The 18,806-nt window shown below is 38.5% G+C and overlaps 1 protein-coding gene across 1 annotated transcript in view; it reads right to left on the reverse strand.

The window, feature by feature from the left end:
* Window positions 1-18,806, reverse strand: part of LOC117828050 (CUB and sushi domain-containing protein 3-like) — a 293,307-nt gene that overhangs the window by 265,815 nt on the left and 8,686 nt on the right. The window contains exon 2 of the mRNA XM_034705024.1: window positions 4,834-5,056. Within this exon, the coding sequence (XP_034560915.1) occupies window positions 4,834-4,919 (86 nt within the window). The 5' untranslated portion in view covers window positions 4,920-5,056. The remainder of the gene's footprint in view (window positions 1-4,833; window positions 5,057-18,806) is intronic.

Here is an 18,806-nt window from a genome sequence, read left to right on the forward strand (position 1 = left end):
TTGATCATTTCTAATGAACAGTCCTATGCAATAATAATGACGGGACTAACACCGAGCACAATCAGTTAGATTGTGTTATGTTTGTTTTTTAATGAGAAACCTCGCTTTGTTAATTAGTTTAATCACATAATTAGAAACATTTTAGGAAATTAATTAAGAAAAATTGCCAAAGGAGAGTGGAAATTGTGAGTAAGATTAAATATTCATTGGCTCATATTTCTTCTAGGTATTTCCATCTTTGTGGTTGAGACCAAGCAGCAATTTCCAGTGTTAAAAATGAAGCCAATGCAGAAGTGCAAAAAACTGCAGTTCCTCAAGTGTCCACCTGAGGCTTGCTCCAAAAGCCAAGAAGACCCCTTTTTACCCCCATGTTCAAAAGCCCTTTAAACATTTTTACAGCCTGGTACTGGTACTAAAACAGGTTTAGTATGTAGGACGTATGTATTTATTTATACACACAGTATAAGGTTGAACTTGTTTAATCACTCTTAAGGTTTGAAAGTATTTAGGATAAGAGTTATGCCTATATTTGCATAATTAAGGGTACGTTGAGTTGAAGGACAGGTGGAGCATTGTAGCTGTTTGCCAGGAGGCTGATGGCCGGCCTCAGCTCCACCTCTTTGCCTGCGATTAGAGCGATTGACAGTTAGGTTAAGTCAGCATTTCCTATATGGGGACAGCCATTGTTTGGCTCATAATGCCACTTCAGGCACAGATGAGCTTTGCCACCATAGGGTATGGTTGAGACGCATCATGGGTTACTCTGATATTTGAATGGCATCACTTTAAAGAGGGGGTGTGCTGTTTGGCTGTGCTGCCAGTTTGGAGATCCTTATGCAATGACCTCATTATTTGAACAAGTCTCGTGAAGATCTTGTGGTATTTTAAGAACAGACTGTTTTGAGATTACTACAACATGTGCATATTTGTTTTGAATAAGTGTGACTATTGGCATGTATTCATATTAAGTTATTTCAGTGAATGGACTATGAAAAGATTTGCATGCAAATAACAAATATTGCAACTAGAACCAACAGATTGACAGCCTACACTGATGAAATATTTGTATGGTGACCTGGTACAGCTTTAGCAGCTGTTTTGGGAAGGCTGAGTTTTGAATTTCTTGCTGCAAAAATTACATTACGAGTGTACAGGTGTGTAGAAAACAGTTATGGTTAAATATTAAATATTAAGTCTACTTAATGAGTCCATAGGCATGAACAACATCAAGTCAGCTATTAATGGATATTCCCACTTCGCATGAACACAGCCTGACAATTTGTACACGTTTAGTAAACACTTCCAACATTGTTACTTTATATCTATGTTTGAAATATGAGAAAGCATAATACCCCTTCTTTAAAGCTCATGTTCAAAGCTTTTAGTTTGTATTGAATTTTGCGGCTCCTGGACAAAGAGCTGCATCCTATCTCTTGATTATTTTGTCCTGTACATGTTAAGGTAATGAATTTACACATAACATTATGTCTATGGTGTCTTTTCACAGTCAATCGATCATTCTTTAAGAATCCTTGCCATGAAAAATGCAACTAAGAAAGGCTGTTGCAGCAACCTGTATTTAATCACACAGTCTTACTACCCTGTGGTAGTATTTACAAGCACTTATAATGACAAAGAAATAATGCTGATGGTCTTGTTTGCTTTTGTTGGTCATAAAGAGGCATCAGTATCAATTTAAGTCATAACCAGCTAAAAACTCCTCACAGGAGCTTTAAAATTATTACCTCTTGAGAAGCAGCCTTTAAAATGAGAGTTCTATAAAACATCTATCTATCTATCTATCTATCTATCTATCTATCTATCTATCTATCTATCTATCTATCTATCTATCTATCTATCTATCTATCTATCTATCTATCTATCTATCTATCTATCTATCTATCTATCTATCTATCTATCTTTCAGTGAAAATGTTGTATCTCTGTGAGACCTTCCTGGCTAAAGAAAGGGTTGATATAAAATAAAATAGACTGACAAAATTTTCAATTTATGATCCTTTGCAATATTAATAACTTTTAGATATTGGGATCACAGTGTCTGCAGTAACAAAAGCTTTCAAAAGTCTACAGGCAAAGAGAATACAAATGAGGCCACCCCCATTCATCATATCTGTCTGGCGCATTGACATGAAGAGGAGGGTGGACAGGTGAGACAAGACACACCCAAAGTTCAAAACACTTTTCTTACTGCGGCCAATATTTCAAGCTACCAACCAGTCAACAAATAATCTGAGGGTGGCCTGTGAGGCATCAGTATTTCACAGTGCTTAAATATGTAGAAGAATTGGAAAATCACTTATGCATCTTTATTATGCAATGAAACATAATATAATATTCTCATAAAAAGAGCTAACCCTGAGCAGCATCACCTTCATGGCTGATGATCTGCCAAAATGATCACTGGCTGTAAAATGTCCATGTTTTAAAGCATTCCAACTTTGACTTCTCTGTTTAGTTCACATAGGTTTAATGATAGTCATACAGATCCAGATGCTGCAACTCAAATATGCCTTGAAAGGGAATATTTAAGATACCCCCAAAAAGAGAGAGAAATAGATTGTGTTTGAGTGCATAGTGTTTGTGTTGTATGTGTCTATACGTATGTGTGTACATGCATGTGTCTGCATCTCATCCATGTTAATCACTCTCCCCATAATTACCATTTTCCTGTTAATGGATCAGACCTCTTAATCACCATTTTGCCCCTTTGTCTGTGTGCATGTTCATGTCCAGAGTGTGTGTGTGTGTTGGTGTGCATGTGTGTGAAGGAGAGAGGATGAAACAGCAACAGCAGAGGTAATTTGGCTTAACTAGCTAGATGATTGTAACTATTCAGACCATAAATCTATCTCACATACAGGAATGTGAGCACAATTCAGGGCATTGGGGGAACTTTCTACTTTCTCTATTTGCCTCTGAAATAGTGTGAATGACAGAACATTGGGAAAACCTCCTCACCCTACTCCACTCTGTTGCATTTGTTTGCTCCCTTGTTTAATTAGCCCATCATGCTAATTCAAGCATTAAAAACCACCGGATTCTACAAAAAAGGAGAACTGATTTTGGCAGTTGGCTCATTAGAAATTATGCCTGTTGAACTGAAGAATCACAGTTCATTTCCCACAGCATGAGAATTGCTATGAAGACTCATTTCATCTCCACATGATTCCACATGTTTTTTTCCTCAGCAAAACCCAACTACATGTTGTTTCGTGGCACAGCAGGATCTGAAGTTGCCTCTCTCTTACAGTCTTGGTTTAATTAAAAGAAGCATTTGTGACATAAGCCGGAGCCCCATCGACAGAGGGAGCTCCTGCACAATGTTGACAGTGCAGTTCAAGCAACAAAAATCCCAGAGGTGACAGTGAATAGCCAAGCTGTAATTTAGTCAGAGAGAGAAGCAACAGGTTTGTGTGGCTGATCTGTTTTGTCTGATATACTGTATGTTTCCAGAGTTAAAGGGCCTGATAAAAACAGACCAACCTGAATGACGCATTACACAGATATAAGTGTAATTTTGATGTTTCCCTTCAGAATGGATTTTTTTTCATGATTGCAAATTTTATTAGGTTGGCCAATAATCAGAGGAAAAACATCCATAAATTACCAAGTCAAAACCAAGTCAAAACCACTTAAATATCTGTGAAAGGAGCAAGGTCAACAACATAAATACAGTCATCTTTCCTGTGAAATAACCTTAGCTGCTTAAAGGTTCTGAAAATAATTAAACATTTGGGGTAGTGAAGTAACAGAGAAGTGGAGGCCACTGATATATATATTTTTCAAGAGATAACATAGTATTGTTGTCCCTTAGTTCTACAATATCTGTCAAAACTTTAACATTACTCTCCATCATTGTTTAGTCATGAGAAAAATCACATTTCCATTGACAGCACACTCATGTTTCACAGCTAATTTAATAGCTTACTAATAATGCAATTGCAGGGTTAAAAGAACACATGGAATTTGAATAGAGTCATAGACAGATACTATTAGGCTTTATTGATTGCCTGATCAACTCATAAGGCACGGAGAGTTTAATAGCGACTATGAAATGAGTTTCTCTCCTTGTATTGTGTTTTTTGTTGCCAGAGCTCAATGAAACAGTTCGATAACTACACTAAAGCACAATGCCACTGACTGAGCCTTGGTAATTTGTGTTGTATTGCAGGACAGTGCCCTGGTGCTATAAAGGGTAATTTGTTCCACTGCAGTGGAGAATCCAGTCTAGCGGGGATGAAATTGTCACCGTTGCAGATTAAAAAACAAGCATTTACGTTTGGGACAAAACACTAAGGACTTTGAAAACAATGCCTCAATGTGAGATTCATTCATGTCTGTTGCTGTTTTCTTTTGATTTCATGATCCCTGATATTTCATCATGTAAACATATTAGCTCATTACAGCTCAGCATTGATTGGCAACAACACAGAAGGGAACCTTTTCATAGCTGCAGCTTAAAGGCGTGGAAACTGGCTGCACATCAATGGCAACCTAATAATAAGCAACGGGCTGTATGCCATAACAGGTGTTTGAGCTCTGTCTGCCATGCTACTTTTTCATGGAGATTAGACAGTGACAAACACAGATAATTTGCTGTGAAGGAGGCCTAAATAAAGTGTGTGGAATACAGTTTAATTAGTCAAATGTAATGGCTTACTGCCTTTACATCATGACTTAGACAAAAATGAAAACTTCTTCTTTTCCATGCCAGTTTTTGAGCACACTTTTGACAGCACTCTGACAAGAACCTTACAATAACTATTAATAACTAAGTACAGTAGTATAACATGATGAAATTATCTGTTCCTACCTGGTCCTGAAGTTGGCAGGATGCGGGTGTCCGTCATACAAGGACAGGAAGTCATATTCTTCTTCTATGGCAAATGACAAGAACATGAGCTGGATTCTACTTCCTTCTTCCCCGACAATGACCCAGGTGCAGTTTGCCCCATTTGGGTAGCCGTAGGGAAAGCCTGGTGATTCTATACTGCCGTTTCGGCCCTTCAAGGTACCACCACATGTATAGATGAAACCTGCGGAAAAGAAACAGGTGACATTTTAATTTCATACAATGAGGAAATGCTGTTGAAGGAACACAAACATACATGATAAAAAACAGGTAAACAGACAAAAAGGTTATTAAAATATGTGTGTGAATGCATCCTTTGTGTTTCTGTGCATGTAGTTTAGTACTGTCAAGTGTGTGTCAAGATGTCTGAGCTAAGTTGAAGTTTTGACACTATCAGCTGCAGGGATTTTCTTGTAAAACAAAGCAAGCACTGTTATTCATAGATACAAAAGCAAACACATTCACACCCACTCACTTTGACTCTGTATCCCTCCAACACTCAAGGACACAACAAACTTTTATTATTTATATATACATATTTAAAATAAAAGGAGCAAGTTATAAGAACCCAGTGCCATGTCAGTAATTCAGTATTCATTCAGTCTCTTTTAAGTGACAATGCTAAAAAAAAGAGCCAGTCTGGTATGGAAGGGAATAATTTCTTTACAACAACTTTGGATTGATATCACATTGATGGATACAACCCTTTTGCTTTGATGCTGTTCAGTGAAAACGTAATAATAATATATGTATATATATATGTATATATATATATATATATATACTATAACTAGCCTTCTGAATCAAGTATTAGTCAGAGAGTCTCACAGCCCCATGTAGTTCAACATAATTTTTACTCTGGCCTCCCCCACGGCGAGGGCACAGGCCGGGGTATGTTTCAGAGAAGCACTCCAGGAGCTTATATTCACATTCAGCATGGGGTGCTTGAACTCAGGGCCGCCTGACTAAAGGGAAACTAAGCTGCCCCTGAGTTTTACTTCACCTGACTTAGTAGGTGAAATCCAGAATAAGCTAACCCCTTGTTTGCCTTTAAAACCTACCAGTTCCTTTGTTTTTGCTAATCAGTTACAGACATGTTAAGCGCATGACAACAAACATTCTGTGCCAACCAGCTTTATTTGTGCCTTAGAACATAACTCAGCAGTTTAAGTAAAGGCCAAAAGCATGTGTTTCTATAAGGTTGTATACATATACTATGCCCATTCAGATGTAAATAAACTGCTGCTAGAAGGAACAGTAAATGTACAAATGATCCACACCATGGTTACTTACAAATGAAACTTGTCAAAATAGTAATTCTGCTGCTCTTGATCTGATGTATACTAAGTGATACAGTAATTATCCTCATAACATCAGTTCAACTCATTCAATGTGTTTAATTGGCATGAATGTAAGAGGGTCAATATTGCAATCAAGTAAAAAGAACAGAAAATGTTTTTTTTAATATTTAATACAGCTGGGAACACATGGCTCCACATCTGACTGTCTGACACATCAAGACTGTCCTACATTAGAATGCCACATGGATCCATACGATGCAATACGATACAATCATACCATTTGACACAATCCAATACAATGTGATAAAATATGAAACATTACAATAAGATAAGATTTTTTGTGTTGTACATTATTTCTGACTGTGTATAATATTTGCTTTTTCCATCTACATTTTACTTTAATTCATTTCTTTTGATTGTTCTGTTGATTTCTTCTTATTCAATTTTCCTGAAATCTTTTCTTTAAATCAAAATTATTATAAATTCTTTGCCACAATTATCAGAGCATCAATTCATTAGGGTTAGGTTTAGGGTAGTCTACAGTCTACAATCATAGATAAGATAAGATGGCAATGAATAGGTGGTTAAAATGGTTAACAATTAGTTCATTTGAAAAAAGCTTTTAGTATCCATACATAAGTAAGGACAGTAATACAAAAAATATATCTATTTATGGCTTTGTTTTAAATATGATCATATTCTGGAAATTACTTTTGATATAGATAAGAGGAGGAGTGAGAACTGTGTCAATTTTCTTTTTAATCCTTTGAACTTTCTTACACTGGCTGCTTGTACTGATAAAAGCGAAGTGAAGCTAATTCTGCTGCTGTACTTCTTCCAAATCTCTTGGGGTTACAGAGCCCACTAAATGCCTAAATTGTAAAATGTAAATGTAATTGATCTCCTTGAACTTCAGCGTTCACATCAGGATCATTATCCCCTCCCTTTGATCTTAATGATCCTTTTATATCAAACACATCACAGGTGTTAGATGAAAATCTTGCAGTGTCTGGGAGCAAAGTCAGTCCGGAGCATGTTTATTTATTTATTTATTGGGGGGGGGGCTTTATCGATCCCTGATGGAGAAGCTCTTCACTTCTTTCACTCCATGGGGGGGAGACGGACTGCAGACTCAGCTTACAGAGCAGAAACCCTTGAAGCTGGGAGGGATTTAGCATCATCCTGCACAAGGACACTCCAGCAGAGAAGAAACTGTTATATCGGGCTTGATTTGATGTTGTCTTGCTGGGCGATGGTTCTGCAAATCACTAAGCCTCTGCGCCTGTTGAGTTTTCACATTTTTCATTCTCTTTTAGCTACAAGATCTCTTGGTCTTTTTTTTTTTAATCATGCATAATAACTTATATCAACTCCACAGTTTTTCATCAGTGGAAATTAAGAAAGAGAGAGAAAGTTCTTCAAGAGTTTTTGACACAGAAGCAGAGTGCTTTGTTGTATCTACATTTAAATTCAATTCTTTCAATTGAAATGGGTTTTACTGTATGTTTTGAGTCCTTCAACTTCTAGGCATTTAATTGATCTCCTCTGTGTGCAAAGTTCAAATCAGGATGATCATTCCCTTGCCTTTCATGTTAACAAGCTTCGTTATTTACCATGGCAGCCAAACCGCAGGGACATCCGGGCCCTCCCACTGGACGCTTTTCCAACCAATTATCCAAGATAACGAAAAAACTACGTGTGTCTACATATGTGTGTTTGTCAAACCCTTATTTAAGCTCACATTTCTAAGAACTTCACAGTGACGGATGTAATGGCCAATGGCAGGCTGAGCTGCAATTAAGGGCCTGTGTCTCTGTCCGCTCAGAACCAATCAGAGCTGAGATGTTGAAGAGCCCACAAGGGACATGAAGAACCATATGAGAGCCTGATATATAGTATGCACAGACACTGTAGACTGACAAAGCTAACTTCTATGACTGACACATACACTCACAACATACACATCAATGTCAACTTTTTGATCATTCCAATTTGACTTAAGGAAAAAAGGGCTGGGAATGCTGCAGCCAACCTTGTTTACTTTCTTTCTATAAGACACTACAGTAAAAAGAAATAGTGCTAGAGGCAATGCAAGAAAAACTATATTGAGCTTCCATTTTGGCAATGTTCAGAACAGAAGGACCCATGTGGTTTTCTACAGGAATTAAAGTTTATGATCCAGTTTAAGTTGAATTTATGCTCCATGAAGCAATGGTTCACATGAGGACGACAAATAAACGCAGTTATAAAAGTAACAGCAGACCTTGCGGAGGCTATGTTGTATTTAGATGAGAATTTATCTTTTTGTAATGTAGCAATCCCTGCAGTGGGCATTCAGTTTAAATGAATTCACTGGAACTTTACATAGGAGTCTATTGATTATGAAAATGACTGGTGTTGAGATTTTAATTAGAAAAAGTCCCTCATGAAGGCATAGAGGCTGTTTGATAGTACCAAAATTTGACGTTAATTTGATATAATTAATACCTGCGTATTCAGGGGTGTATTAGGATGGGAAAAGTAATCTGATGAGAGCATGACTCAAACCAAATCACTACTTTTACTTTTATTCTGCTAGTTCCAAATGACCAGACATATTGCATTCCTTCATCTACAAGACTCAGTCCCATTTCCCTGCCCTTGCCATACCATTTTTCAGGGTCCTATCCTTGGGCCCTTTACAACAGAGGCACAAAGGATCATGGTAGTGATCTTGTAAGTTAGGATAGTGAGTACTGACCGGATGGTTATGCAAATGAGAATCCCAAAAGGGTGAAAAGGACCCCAATGCGAAGCAGGCTCTCTATGGAGAACACTTTTGCCACAATATATACCGATTTAGAACGCTAATGGATCGAACGTGTTTGCCACAGTGTTAACAGGCAGAGCTGAATCATGCCAGATATCTTCTTTGCCAAAGAGTGATATGATATGGAACTCAAACTAATATTTAGACCAAGTGCAGAGAGATCTACTGACATACATGAAACTAAGATTTTCAAATTACAACTTTCAAAACAATTTAGAAATTTTCATTTATATATAACAATTGGAGTCTACATGATTTATCACTCTTTCTGAAGGAAAGGTTTCAGGACAAGATTATCTCCCATCCATGAAAGAAAGGGGCCCTGCCTTAACCTTACCTTACCCTACACGACCATACTCTACCCTACCCTACGCAGCAGCGTGAAAACAGGGGTAAATGTTGAAGACTTAAGGCCTAGGGGTGAATTGGTATTTTGCTTCAGTTGTTCCTCAATGGCTGACATTATGGACTGCCTGATGAATATGGGATTGTCATCAAGATTTGTAACCCTGTCTGTTAAGCAGCAGCATGGCAGCCAGACTGGTTATGAGAACAAGATTAAGGATTAAGTTCACAATAGAACCTTATTACCGAAGGAGAATGAATAGCTCTGCTAGGAAAAGACAAAAACTAGCACAAAGACCTTATTTTGTCACTTGTTCAAGTTGAGAGGCTGCAAAGTAGGAATAATAGTAAGTGCAATGTTTTTGTTTGTTTTTTTCAGAGTGATGATGCACAAAATGAGGTGTTGACTGTTTACTCTCATGGGTAAATTTTAGTTATGCACCCACAATTAGACAAGTTAGGAGTTATTTACAGTCTCCAAACAGAACGTGGATTCGGGGACCCACGGGTTATATTCTGTGAAAATTTTAACCACCATGGGAATATTGTTAAAAGAGCAATATTTAGAAAAAAAAAACCCTTCGTGTTTTCTACACCATCAATATATTCATAGGCTGTTAATTCCAGTCAGTCAAACTATGAGGGGGGGTTGAGGGACATGATAACTACACAGTGAATTCTGTTATTCCAGAGCATGGCACCAACTGACTACACTGCATGGTTTTAACACTACATCAGAAGTGACGGGGCAGAGGTCATGTGTTATAAATAACTGATGTGACAGTGCAATGCCAAAAGGAACTATTATTATACAAAAAACTCCAACAGTTCATGTATGGAACCATTTTTTGAGATTAAATCATCCTTTTATTTAATCAAGACATTCTCAAACCAGAGCTTGGTTCATATTTTCTGTTCTCCTCTTTCTGCCTCAAGTTATTCATGTTTCTTTTAATTGAAATCATCCTTTGAGTGATAAAAGTAGGATTTCTTAAAAAGAGTATCCAACACTGACAGTAGAAGAGAGGTTAAGTTGACAGAATATTTTCCACCTTTGACAGAATTTTTTGAACAATGACGGGAAAACCTGAAAGCTGACTGTCATTTTGACGGATTGGAGGGGGATCCACTGTACCATTTAGTAATTCTCACACGGCACTGTCACTTTGAGAGAAAAAACCCTCACAAGCTTAAAATACAGTTTAAAATGTCACTGTATGAGGACAGAGGGGCAAGAGAGGGCACATTAGGCCTCATAGTGTGGCTCGAGTGCCCACCAGCTAAAGCTAACATGCGTTAAACACATAGACTGTATAAAATATGGACGTAGTATCTGTGACATCACCCATCTGTTTCTGAAGAGCTGTTTTTTTAGACCAATCGGCTGCGGCAGCCATATTGCTGCTGTGGAGCCAGTGTGACGTAAAGAGGCGGAGTTTGAGCCTCCTAGCCAACAGCTGCAGCATTCCCACAGGCAGCTGTGCCTCTCATTGGAAGACTCGTAATCTCAATATCTTTGAAATTGCTGCGTTAGAAAAAAATTCACCCCACTCACAGTGAGAGCTTATCGAGAAATGAGCTATCCAGACTACACTCGTCTTTTGTACCAGGCTGTAAATATGTTTTCTTTCTGCTGTAAAGATCGTCTTTTTCCCATTCATGTGTATGTGACTTCCGGTACTCAGCCTCAAGCGGATCCTCGATGAACTGCAGCTATTAACACTTCTGCATTGGACTCATATTTTTAGACCGGAGGTTGCCGCTTGGTTAAACAGCAATGGTAAAAGCTAACGCTAGCATATGAGTGCTGGCATACCTGTACTTTCAGCACAATACCTGAGCAGGTTCATTAGAATTAGATGAGCTCCTAATTTTCAAGTGTTTCAAGTGGTTGTGACTTGAAATGGGTTCTGTTTAATTTTAACACGAAAGACAAGAGGCTGACAAGAGATGTGATTGTTGAGAGACTGCTTCATTTATAGCCATAGAGTGTTTTAATTATGGATGAAAAATTAACATTCTAATGATGGGTAGTAACACATTAGGACAGAATATTTATGTCCTGTCCATCAAAATGACAGACAGAGAAAGTCTAACACACCTCTGCACTGGGGTGTAGTATTAGGCATCAGTTCATACATATCTTATGATGATTGTGTTTCTATTTTCTTATTAGGACCAGTAAAAGGTATGTAGTATCAGCTACAAGTAGAGGCATCTACCCTAACATAATTAAGTAGAAGCAAACTTGTATTAAGAAATGCTGATGTTCTTTCAAGTCCTTGTGGGTAGATGTCTCTTCAACAACATATTTTCTGACAAACTTCTTACAATTTTCTAACTTTTCTTATCCTAACTTTAATATTGTTGCTTTTCTTTTTACATCTTTAATCGCACAGCAAGGAAAACTTGCAGCATTTTAAATGAACCCTGGAGTTTCTTACTTATAGTCCACACTGAAAAATATGACCATCACTATTTTATCTGAACTCAACAGACTGGAGAGTGTCTCATTCAAAATGAAGTATCTTCATTAAATTGTATAGCTGGGATACAGGGTCGAGTGAATAAGGAGCCAAATAGGGACAGCGGGACAGAGATGGAAAGCAGAATAAACAGAGAGAAAAGGACAGATTTCCGCTCGTTCATCATTGCAGGAAAGAATGAAAGGATGATTTAAAACTCATCACTCAGAGAGGAGGAGGCGAGTAAGTGTTGGAGGGAGAGAGAGGGGCGAAAGTGAGATGGTGGAATAGAGTCAGAGGAAGGTAGAGAGAGGAGTGGGAGGAGGTGGAGAGAGAAAAGTGAGAAGGAGACAGGGGTAAAAGAGAGACTTCTAATTATGCTGACTACCAGACCGAAACTGACAGCCTTTCCACACACACATACACACACACACACACACACACACATAGAGAAGCACAGGGTCACAAGAAGAGAGGGGATCCACACACACTGAGCTTCATACAGACACACACAAAAGAAAGGAACACATGTACACACAAATGAATCCAATGAAAGACTTACTATTAAAGTGCTTAAACCAGAAACACAATGGCATTAAGGAGGAGTACATTTTTGTAACACAATGCTGCCAACACGTTGTGCACATTTTTATCATAAAATGTAAATATTTGATGGAAGTAACTAATGTGACATGACCCATTAGGTTGCAGATTAAGCTTCTGAACACTAGATTTTGGTATTTTATTCAGTTTATTTTATTCAGGGCCAAAGTGACAACATTTGGATTATCGGGTGTAGTGCATCATCTCCAGCCTGGTTCAGAGGTCACCATGGATGCAACTTCAGGGTCACAAATAGCAATGTATTGAAGCGCCCCATGTTTGATGTTTGTTTCAGTTTTATACTTCATGGGATTGTTTACTAAACACTACGCTATACTGAAAAAGAATTAAAAAACTAGCTACCAAGATGATGGAATAATTAGGGAAACGTTCACAGAGCTGCCCCCTGCTGGCCATTGGATACAATGCATCAGCATTCATCATTGGCTTTTCATTTGAAAACAAGACTCCTATTCCATTGTTAATTCACAGCGGTTTTGCCTACCATAAATAATCTTTATTTCTATTTTTTTTACCATCTAACTGGGTAGTTTCTGGGATCTACCACCACAGCTGCAGCCTGCCACAAATAAGACAGCTGGAAACTTTGCAGCCTTGAAAGTCCTAAAGGGCACGTCTGCTTAAAACTAAAAAGGTTTTGAATGGGTGGAGTACCGCTTTGAGCAAGGCATTTTTCCCCCTGAAGACTTAAATACAGATGCTAATTGGCAAACAGTGAAGGATTTGTGGTTTGAGTGGGGAGATCCCAGGTGTGAATATATGCACTGGTGCTAATGAGGAACAGGGTTTAGCTTAGAAAAGAGCATGCATGCTCAGCAAAACCTTCCCTGGATAAAAGAAGCTTAAAGACAAAGAAGAAAATCTGCTTCTTGAATTGAGTGGATTTAATGAACCCGGGTCTGCTGTATTGGCTTGATCTCTTTCATCAAAGCGATATCTTATCTTGAATGTCTTAAATAATTCGCTGCAGAGAGGGAAAAAAAGCTCAAGTGGCTAATGTCTGTAACAGTCACACCATTTTCAAGAGGAACATTTTTACAGTAAAACTTGTGACACACACAACTTTTCAAAAATGATGTGTGGTCTGGTTTTAAAACTATAATCACGCGTCATCAAAAACACCATGCAACTTATGCTGCTACCTGTCAACAGTTCCTGGCACTGATGGACTCAAGGGGGTTAAAGGTAGATTACATATGATAAATTGCTTTTAGGGTGCCCTTCCACTGGAGAAAAACGTAATGCAGGGCCTGACATGATGACCTTTTAGTTTGGAAAACTTGAAAAATTCCCCTTTTTATGCCCTGCCAGTGAAAAAAAAAGAAAGCTTCAGTTCCCCAAAGGATACTCTTAAAATGAAGGGCAACACGTTGCAATACCATATGCGCACTGGGACTGTTTTTTAAACCATAAATGCATCTTGAAACAAGCAAGGTACACAGGAGATTCTGTATCACAGGTTGGTGTGTATGTGAGAGTCTGTCTGAGTTGTCATCGGGATATAAGCTGTTGACCTCTTTTTGGGAAAGCCTGCATAAGGCCAGAGTGAGCCATTTCAGATTTGTCCGAGTCAAAGTAAGTCATCACCTTTTGTACCACTGTGTTGGAGCAGCATGGGAGCTCTCACAGAGGACTGTAGCAAAAAAGGACTGGGTCAAAATGGTTGCATAATGCATGGAGAAGCTACCTTATCACTTCTGACAAGCTTACCAAATGTTCTTACAGAGTGTCAAATATCTTCTACAGGGTATATCTGTAAAACATACCCACACCAAGGCCTCTTGTATATGTCCTTTAGCCTCTGGTAGCTCACTCTCCATGAGAGCCGCTTGTACCCTAAAGCCTTAAAATCAACATCATGCAATAATTGGTGGTATTAGCCCCCTGGCTTTCTCTTTTGCCAGTTTGTCTACGAGGTCTTCTGGCAGAAAGTCAAGCCATTAAGTTTTATGTACTTCTTGAGAGCAATTGTACCCACCAAAACCAGGTTACAGTGTACAAAAATGAGGCTGGATACCCAACCTGAACCTGCCAGAAAATGTTGAAACCCATCAGAACCTGGTGGGTAAGGCTGGGTTCAGGCATACAGTACGTGTATATATATAAATTATGTTTGGGTTCTGGACACGTTTGGTTGAAAAGGCAGTCAACACTTTGAGTTATTTATTAAGATGAGCTTGTCCACAGTTATTCAAGTGACTTTCAAGGATAAGAATGATGAACTGATTTTCTCTGTGTAGCTACATTACTTCATGTTCAGGGCTGTCCTTTTTTTTCATGTAATACAGCACATTGCTAATTCAGGTTGTGAATATTCATGTTAGGGAATAATGACAGAGGACATCCAACAGAATTTTTCATCAGGGAAGGTTAAAACTGATGAAAACTATGCAGAGGAATTGATCACATGGAATCATTTTGATTTACTCATGAAGCTGCACTGCAAAAACTCAAAATCTTACAAAATGAAATTGTCTCATTTTTAGTCAAAATGTCTTCTCCCACTTGATTTAAAATAAATTTACTTAACTAGTAACATTTGAGCAAGATAGAGGGACTTGTTTTAAGACAACGCATCTTAAATATCTTGTTAGGTCAAACAATCTTGAAATTATCTTGTTTTGAGTTGTAATTCAGAAGAAACAAGGTTTATTTTACATTTCATACATTTTTCAAGCTGAGATCTTATTGTGGAAGATGGATTTTTTAAGGGTGGGTTACAGTTTTCAGGCACTGTCTCTTCTAAATCAGATAAAAATATACATCCTCAATCTACATGCACACAATGAAACACCTAGTTTTGAGCATAGCTGGCTTATCCTAAAAAAACAACATGACTGAAAATTAGTATATCCAGCTAACTATGAGAAGACATTATATCTCAAAATGCTCAAATTAAACTTTGTCATCTTATTAGATGGTCTTAAACCTAGAGAAGTGCCGCTATAATACAACTCAAATTAAGGTGAAAATATCTCAAATGAAGAAGTTGACATGACATTTATTAATGCAAAATCTATTTGGGAGAGAAAAAATATAAATTTTTAGCAGTCCTTGCTTATTCTGAGACACTAAGCTTTAAAATACTGGTAAAATACTACTTAAAATAAGTTTTCCCTGCTATTTTTAAGATCACAATTTTCTAAATATCACGTCTTATTTTAAGAAATCTTACCAAGCAAATTTTCACTTGTTCTTTTGGCAGATTTTTACACATATTTCAAGGTAAAAGTACCTTGGAGGGGCATTTTTTCCAGTTTGTTGATTATGAGAAGTGTAAATGTGTGGAGTTCTGATGAGATAGGACATGAGGCAGACCTGGAATTCAGCCTCGCAGTGACATGCGGACACATGGTGCAGGATGCAGACTGTGGGCTGTTCAGGACTACTGCAGATTACTATGGCTGCATTACCATGGTAACGGCAACTGTGTGACCCGGTGATACAAACTCTGCGCTCCAGTTTATGTTGACTGTGTGGAGTTTAGATCATATTCAGACGTATAATATTGAATAGTAGGTGCGTTTGGGTCAGGCTCAGTGACTGCCCGCACTCAGGTCAGGTTCAGACAGAAATACTGTATGTGGCCTGAGCCGCACTCCAGCACAAAGACAGGACTTATGTGGGCTGATAGAATTGTTGTTGTCTACAGCCAGTGCATTTTGAAGCAGCAGCATAATGTTTTATAAATGATTGTTGTATACATGTAAATCAATGATAATCAGTCATCACCTTATTACTCTATAGCTCCAGTTTGACTTCACGTTTCCTACAATGAGCTTGATGATTCTAAGGAGGTGAAATCAATTACTGAGCTTGTCATCTTCCACGGGGAATCCTCTGATCAATTTCGCCATTTTCTCACGGTGCTGACTTCCACATGAGGAAACTGTGAAATTACCCTATTCTTCATTTGAATGGGACCCGTGGCGCCCCCTCAAGGTTGCAGGGCGTCCCCTGTTCCTACTTGAGGGTGGCGGCGATGTCTTCATATGACACAAATCTATGTGGGTGAGCGCACATTAAGTTATATAAAATACGACTATATAAAATACGACTCTTATCCTCAGCAGTGTAATGACATTACGACGGTCCGGCTGAGGGAAAAGCACACTTTACATTCTCTTCCATCTCTTCGCCTCTCGCTCCGTTTGTCCATCTCTCTTTCATTCTCCACTGCTCTCTCCTCCTCCCCCCTTCCATATCGGCCCGTCACTGGGGACTGCAGTGATACCAGATTCGCTTAAAGGGCTATTCTGTCTAATCTCACAAACTCTCATTTATGATTAAAGAATGGCTTTCCCAGGGGAGAAAACTGACCAATACAATTATTACAGAGATACACAACCAGCCAATCAGTATTCAGATCACAGCACCACTCAAGCTCCAGGGGCAAAAAACGAGGTGTGTGTAATTGTTAACATGTGTGTGCATGAATGTGTGGTAATGTGTTAGTTCATTTAATGACATGTCTATGTTATTCATGTTATGAAATGATAGTATCTGTTAATTTTCTTGAGGGTGTGTGTGTGTTTGTGTGTGTGTGTGTGTGGGGGGGGGGGGGGGGGGGGGGGGGGGGGGGCAGAATGGCAGAAAGGATGACCAAATGAGGGGTGGTGTGTTGGGGGCAAACACAGTGAGAACAGGAGAAGACAGAGAGATAGAAACAGCAAAAATGCAATAGAGACAGACACAGTAAGGGAAAGAGTAAGCCTGCTTGAAACGTCCCATTGGTTCCTGCTGTCAGGAATACTTGTCAGCCAAGAATTAGACTGCTCCACGTTGCCAGTGACTGACAGTTGGCCTGCGGTCTAGACTATACCCTGGAGTGGTGGAGGCTAAATAAGGGAAATGCCTAGAGAGAGACAGAGGAAACACACCGGGCTGGAAATCAATTTATAACACTGTCAGTCAGAGACAGAACGGGACGATGGGATAGAGATAAGGAGAAGAGAAAAAGAGAGAGCGAGAGAGACGTGAGAGAAAGAGGGAGACGCAAAGAGGTTGGAAGACAAAGACATGATTTGAGCAAACAGTAAACAAATGGGAGTGATCAAGAAAAGATGGGAAAGGATGAGACGCTTTGTTGTGTTGAGAGAATAAGAGAGAAAGAGTGGTGAGAAGAAGAGGGACAGAGAAAAGATACAGACAGACACATGCTACACACAAACTGCAGGTGGCAGAGCCTCTTTAAAAAACATGCTACTGTTGAGATACAATCTGCCTCCCCTAATTAAAGACCTCAAAAAGGCTGGCTTGAATCTTAAAGCATGCTACAAATTACAGACGCGTGACAGCTAACGCTGGATAACTTTGTTAATTTGGACTGATCCACTGCTTAACGCTTAAGCCACGGTTTAAATTCTCCTAACACATGCTGCAACTACATAACTATTAGTTGAAATTTTAATAAGCTAACCTGTAATCACTATTCATGTCATTTTTAATCACTGCACCATTGTTCAAGCAGTGCCTGGTAGAGGGATAACATTGTAATTATAATTATTACTCACCTACTTTAAGAAAATCTAATGCACAAGGTTTTCCTTATCACTTTTTTATTGCTAAGTTCATTACACAACACATCCTCCGGTGACTTGAAATGTGAGATACTAAAGAAGACATTTTAATTATCCCGACTTGTCTCTAAACACAAAGGGACATATTTAGAATTTAATAAAAGTGTCCAAAGAAGAAAGAGTTTTAGAGCTCCTCCACTGGAGCAAAAACGATGATAAAAAGCAAGGATAAACATCAAATTAAAGCAGAAATCACCATCACACTCCAGTGCTGTAAAACATAAAAGATGTACACTGAAATGGGATGCTAGGAGGAGACGTGAAAGGGAAGCATGCCTTGCCAGCAAATACTGTGTTTAAATGTGATAAACATGTACAAAAGTACTGAGAAAAGATGAAAAAGGCAATAGGTTTAGTGATCACCCTTTGATGATTTTCACGTTAAGTCTGTGGTCCAGCTGTTTGCTTCTTTAAAAGATTCATTTCAGAAGTTTAACCAGAATTTATCTCTCCAAGAACCCTTTTTATCTCAAGCAGGGAAATTAATTAATTAAAACGTGACCAAGCTGCAAGGCCAGAATTTAAATTTCTAGTATTCTCATGATGGCCATTTCTATGTGATCTCACAGTCAGGCTGGGAAATGCTTGAACACCATTAAAATGTTGGAAACAACGTCTTTGTCATTAGTGGCGTTGTTTAGTTTTGTATTGTGCTAGTTTTGTGTTCTTTGTAACTCCCTGTTCTATTTTGTTGATCATGCCTTGTGTTGTCTTGTTCATTGTTCCTCTGGTTTTGTTAATATTTTTCATGTTTAGTATTTCAGTTGCTGTGATTTCATGTCTCGTGTTCTTGTATTTTCACTTGTGTTTC

Source organism: Notolabrus celidotus, chromosome 16, assembly GCF_009762535.1.
Source record: "Notolabrus celidotus isolate fNotCel1 chromosome 16, fNotCel1.pri, whole genome shotgun sequence".
NCBI classification, from domain to species: Eukaryota; Metazoa; Chordata; class Actinopteri; order Labriformes; family Labridae; genus Notolabrus; species Notolabrus celidotus.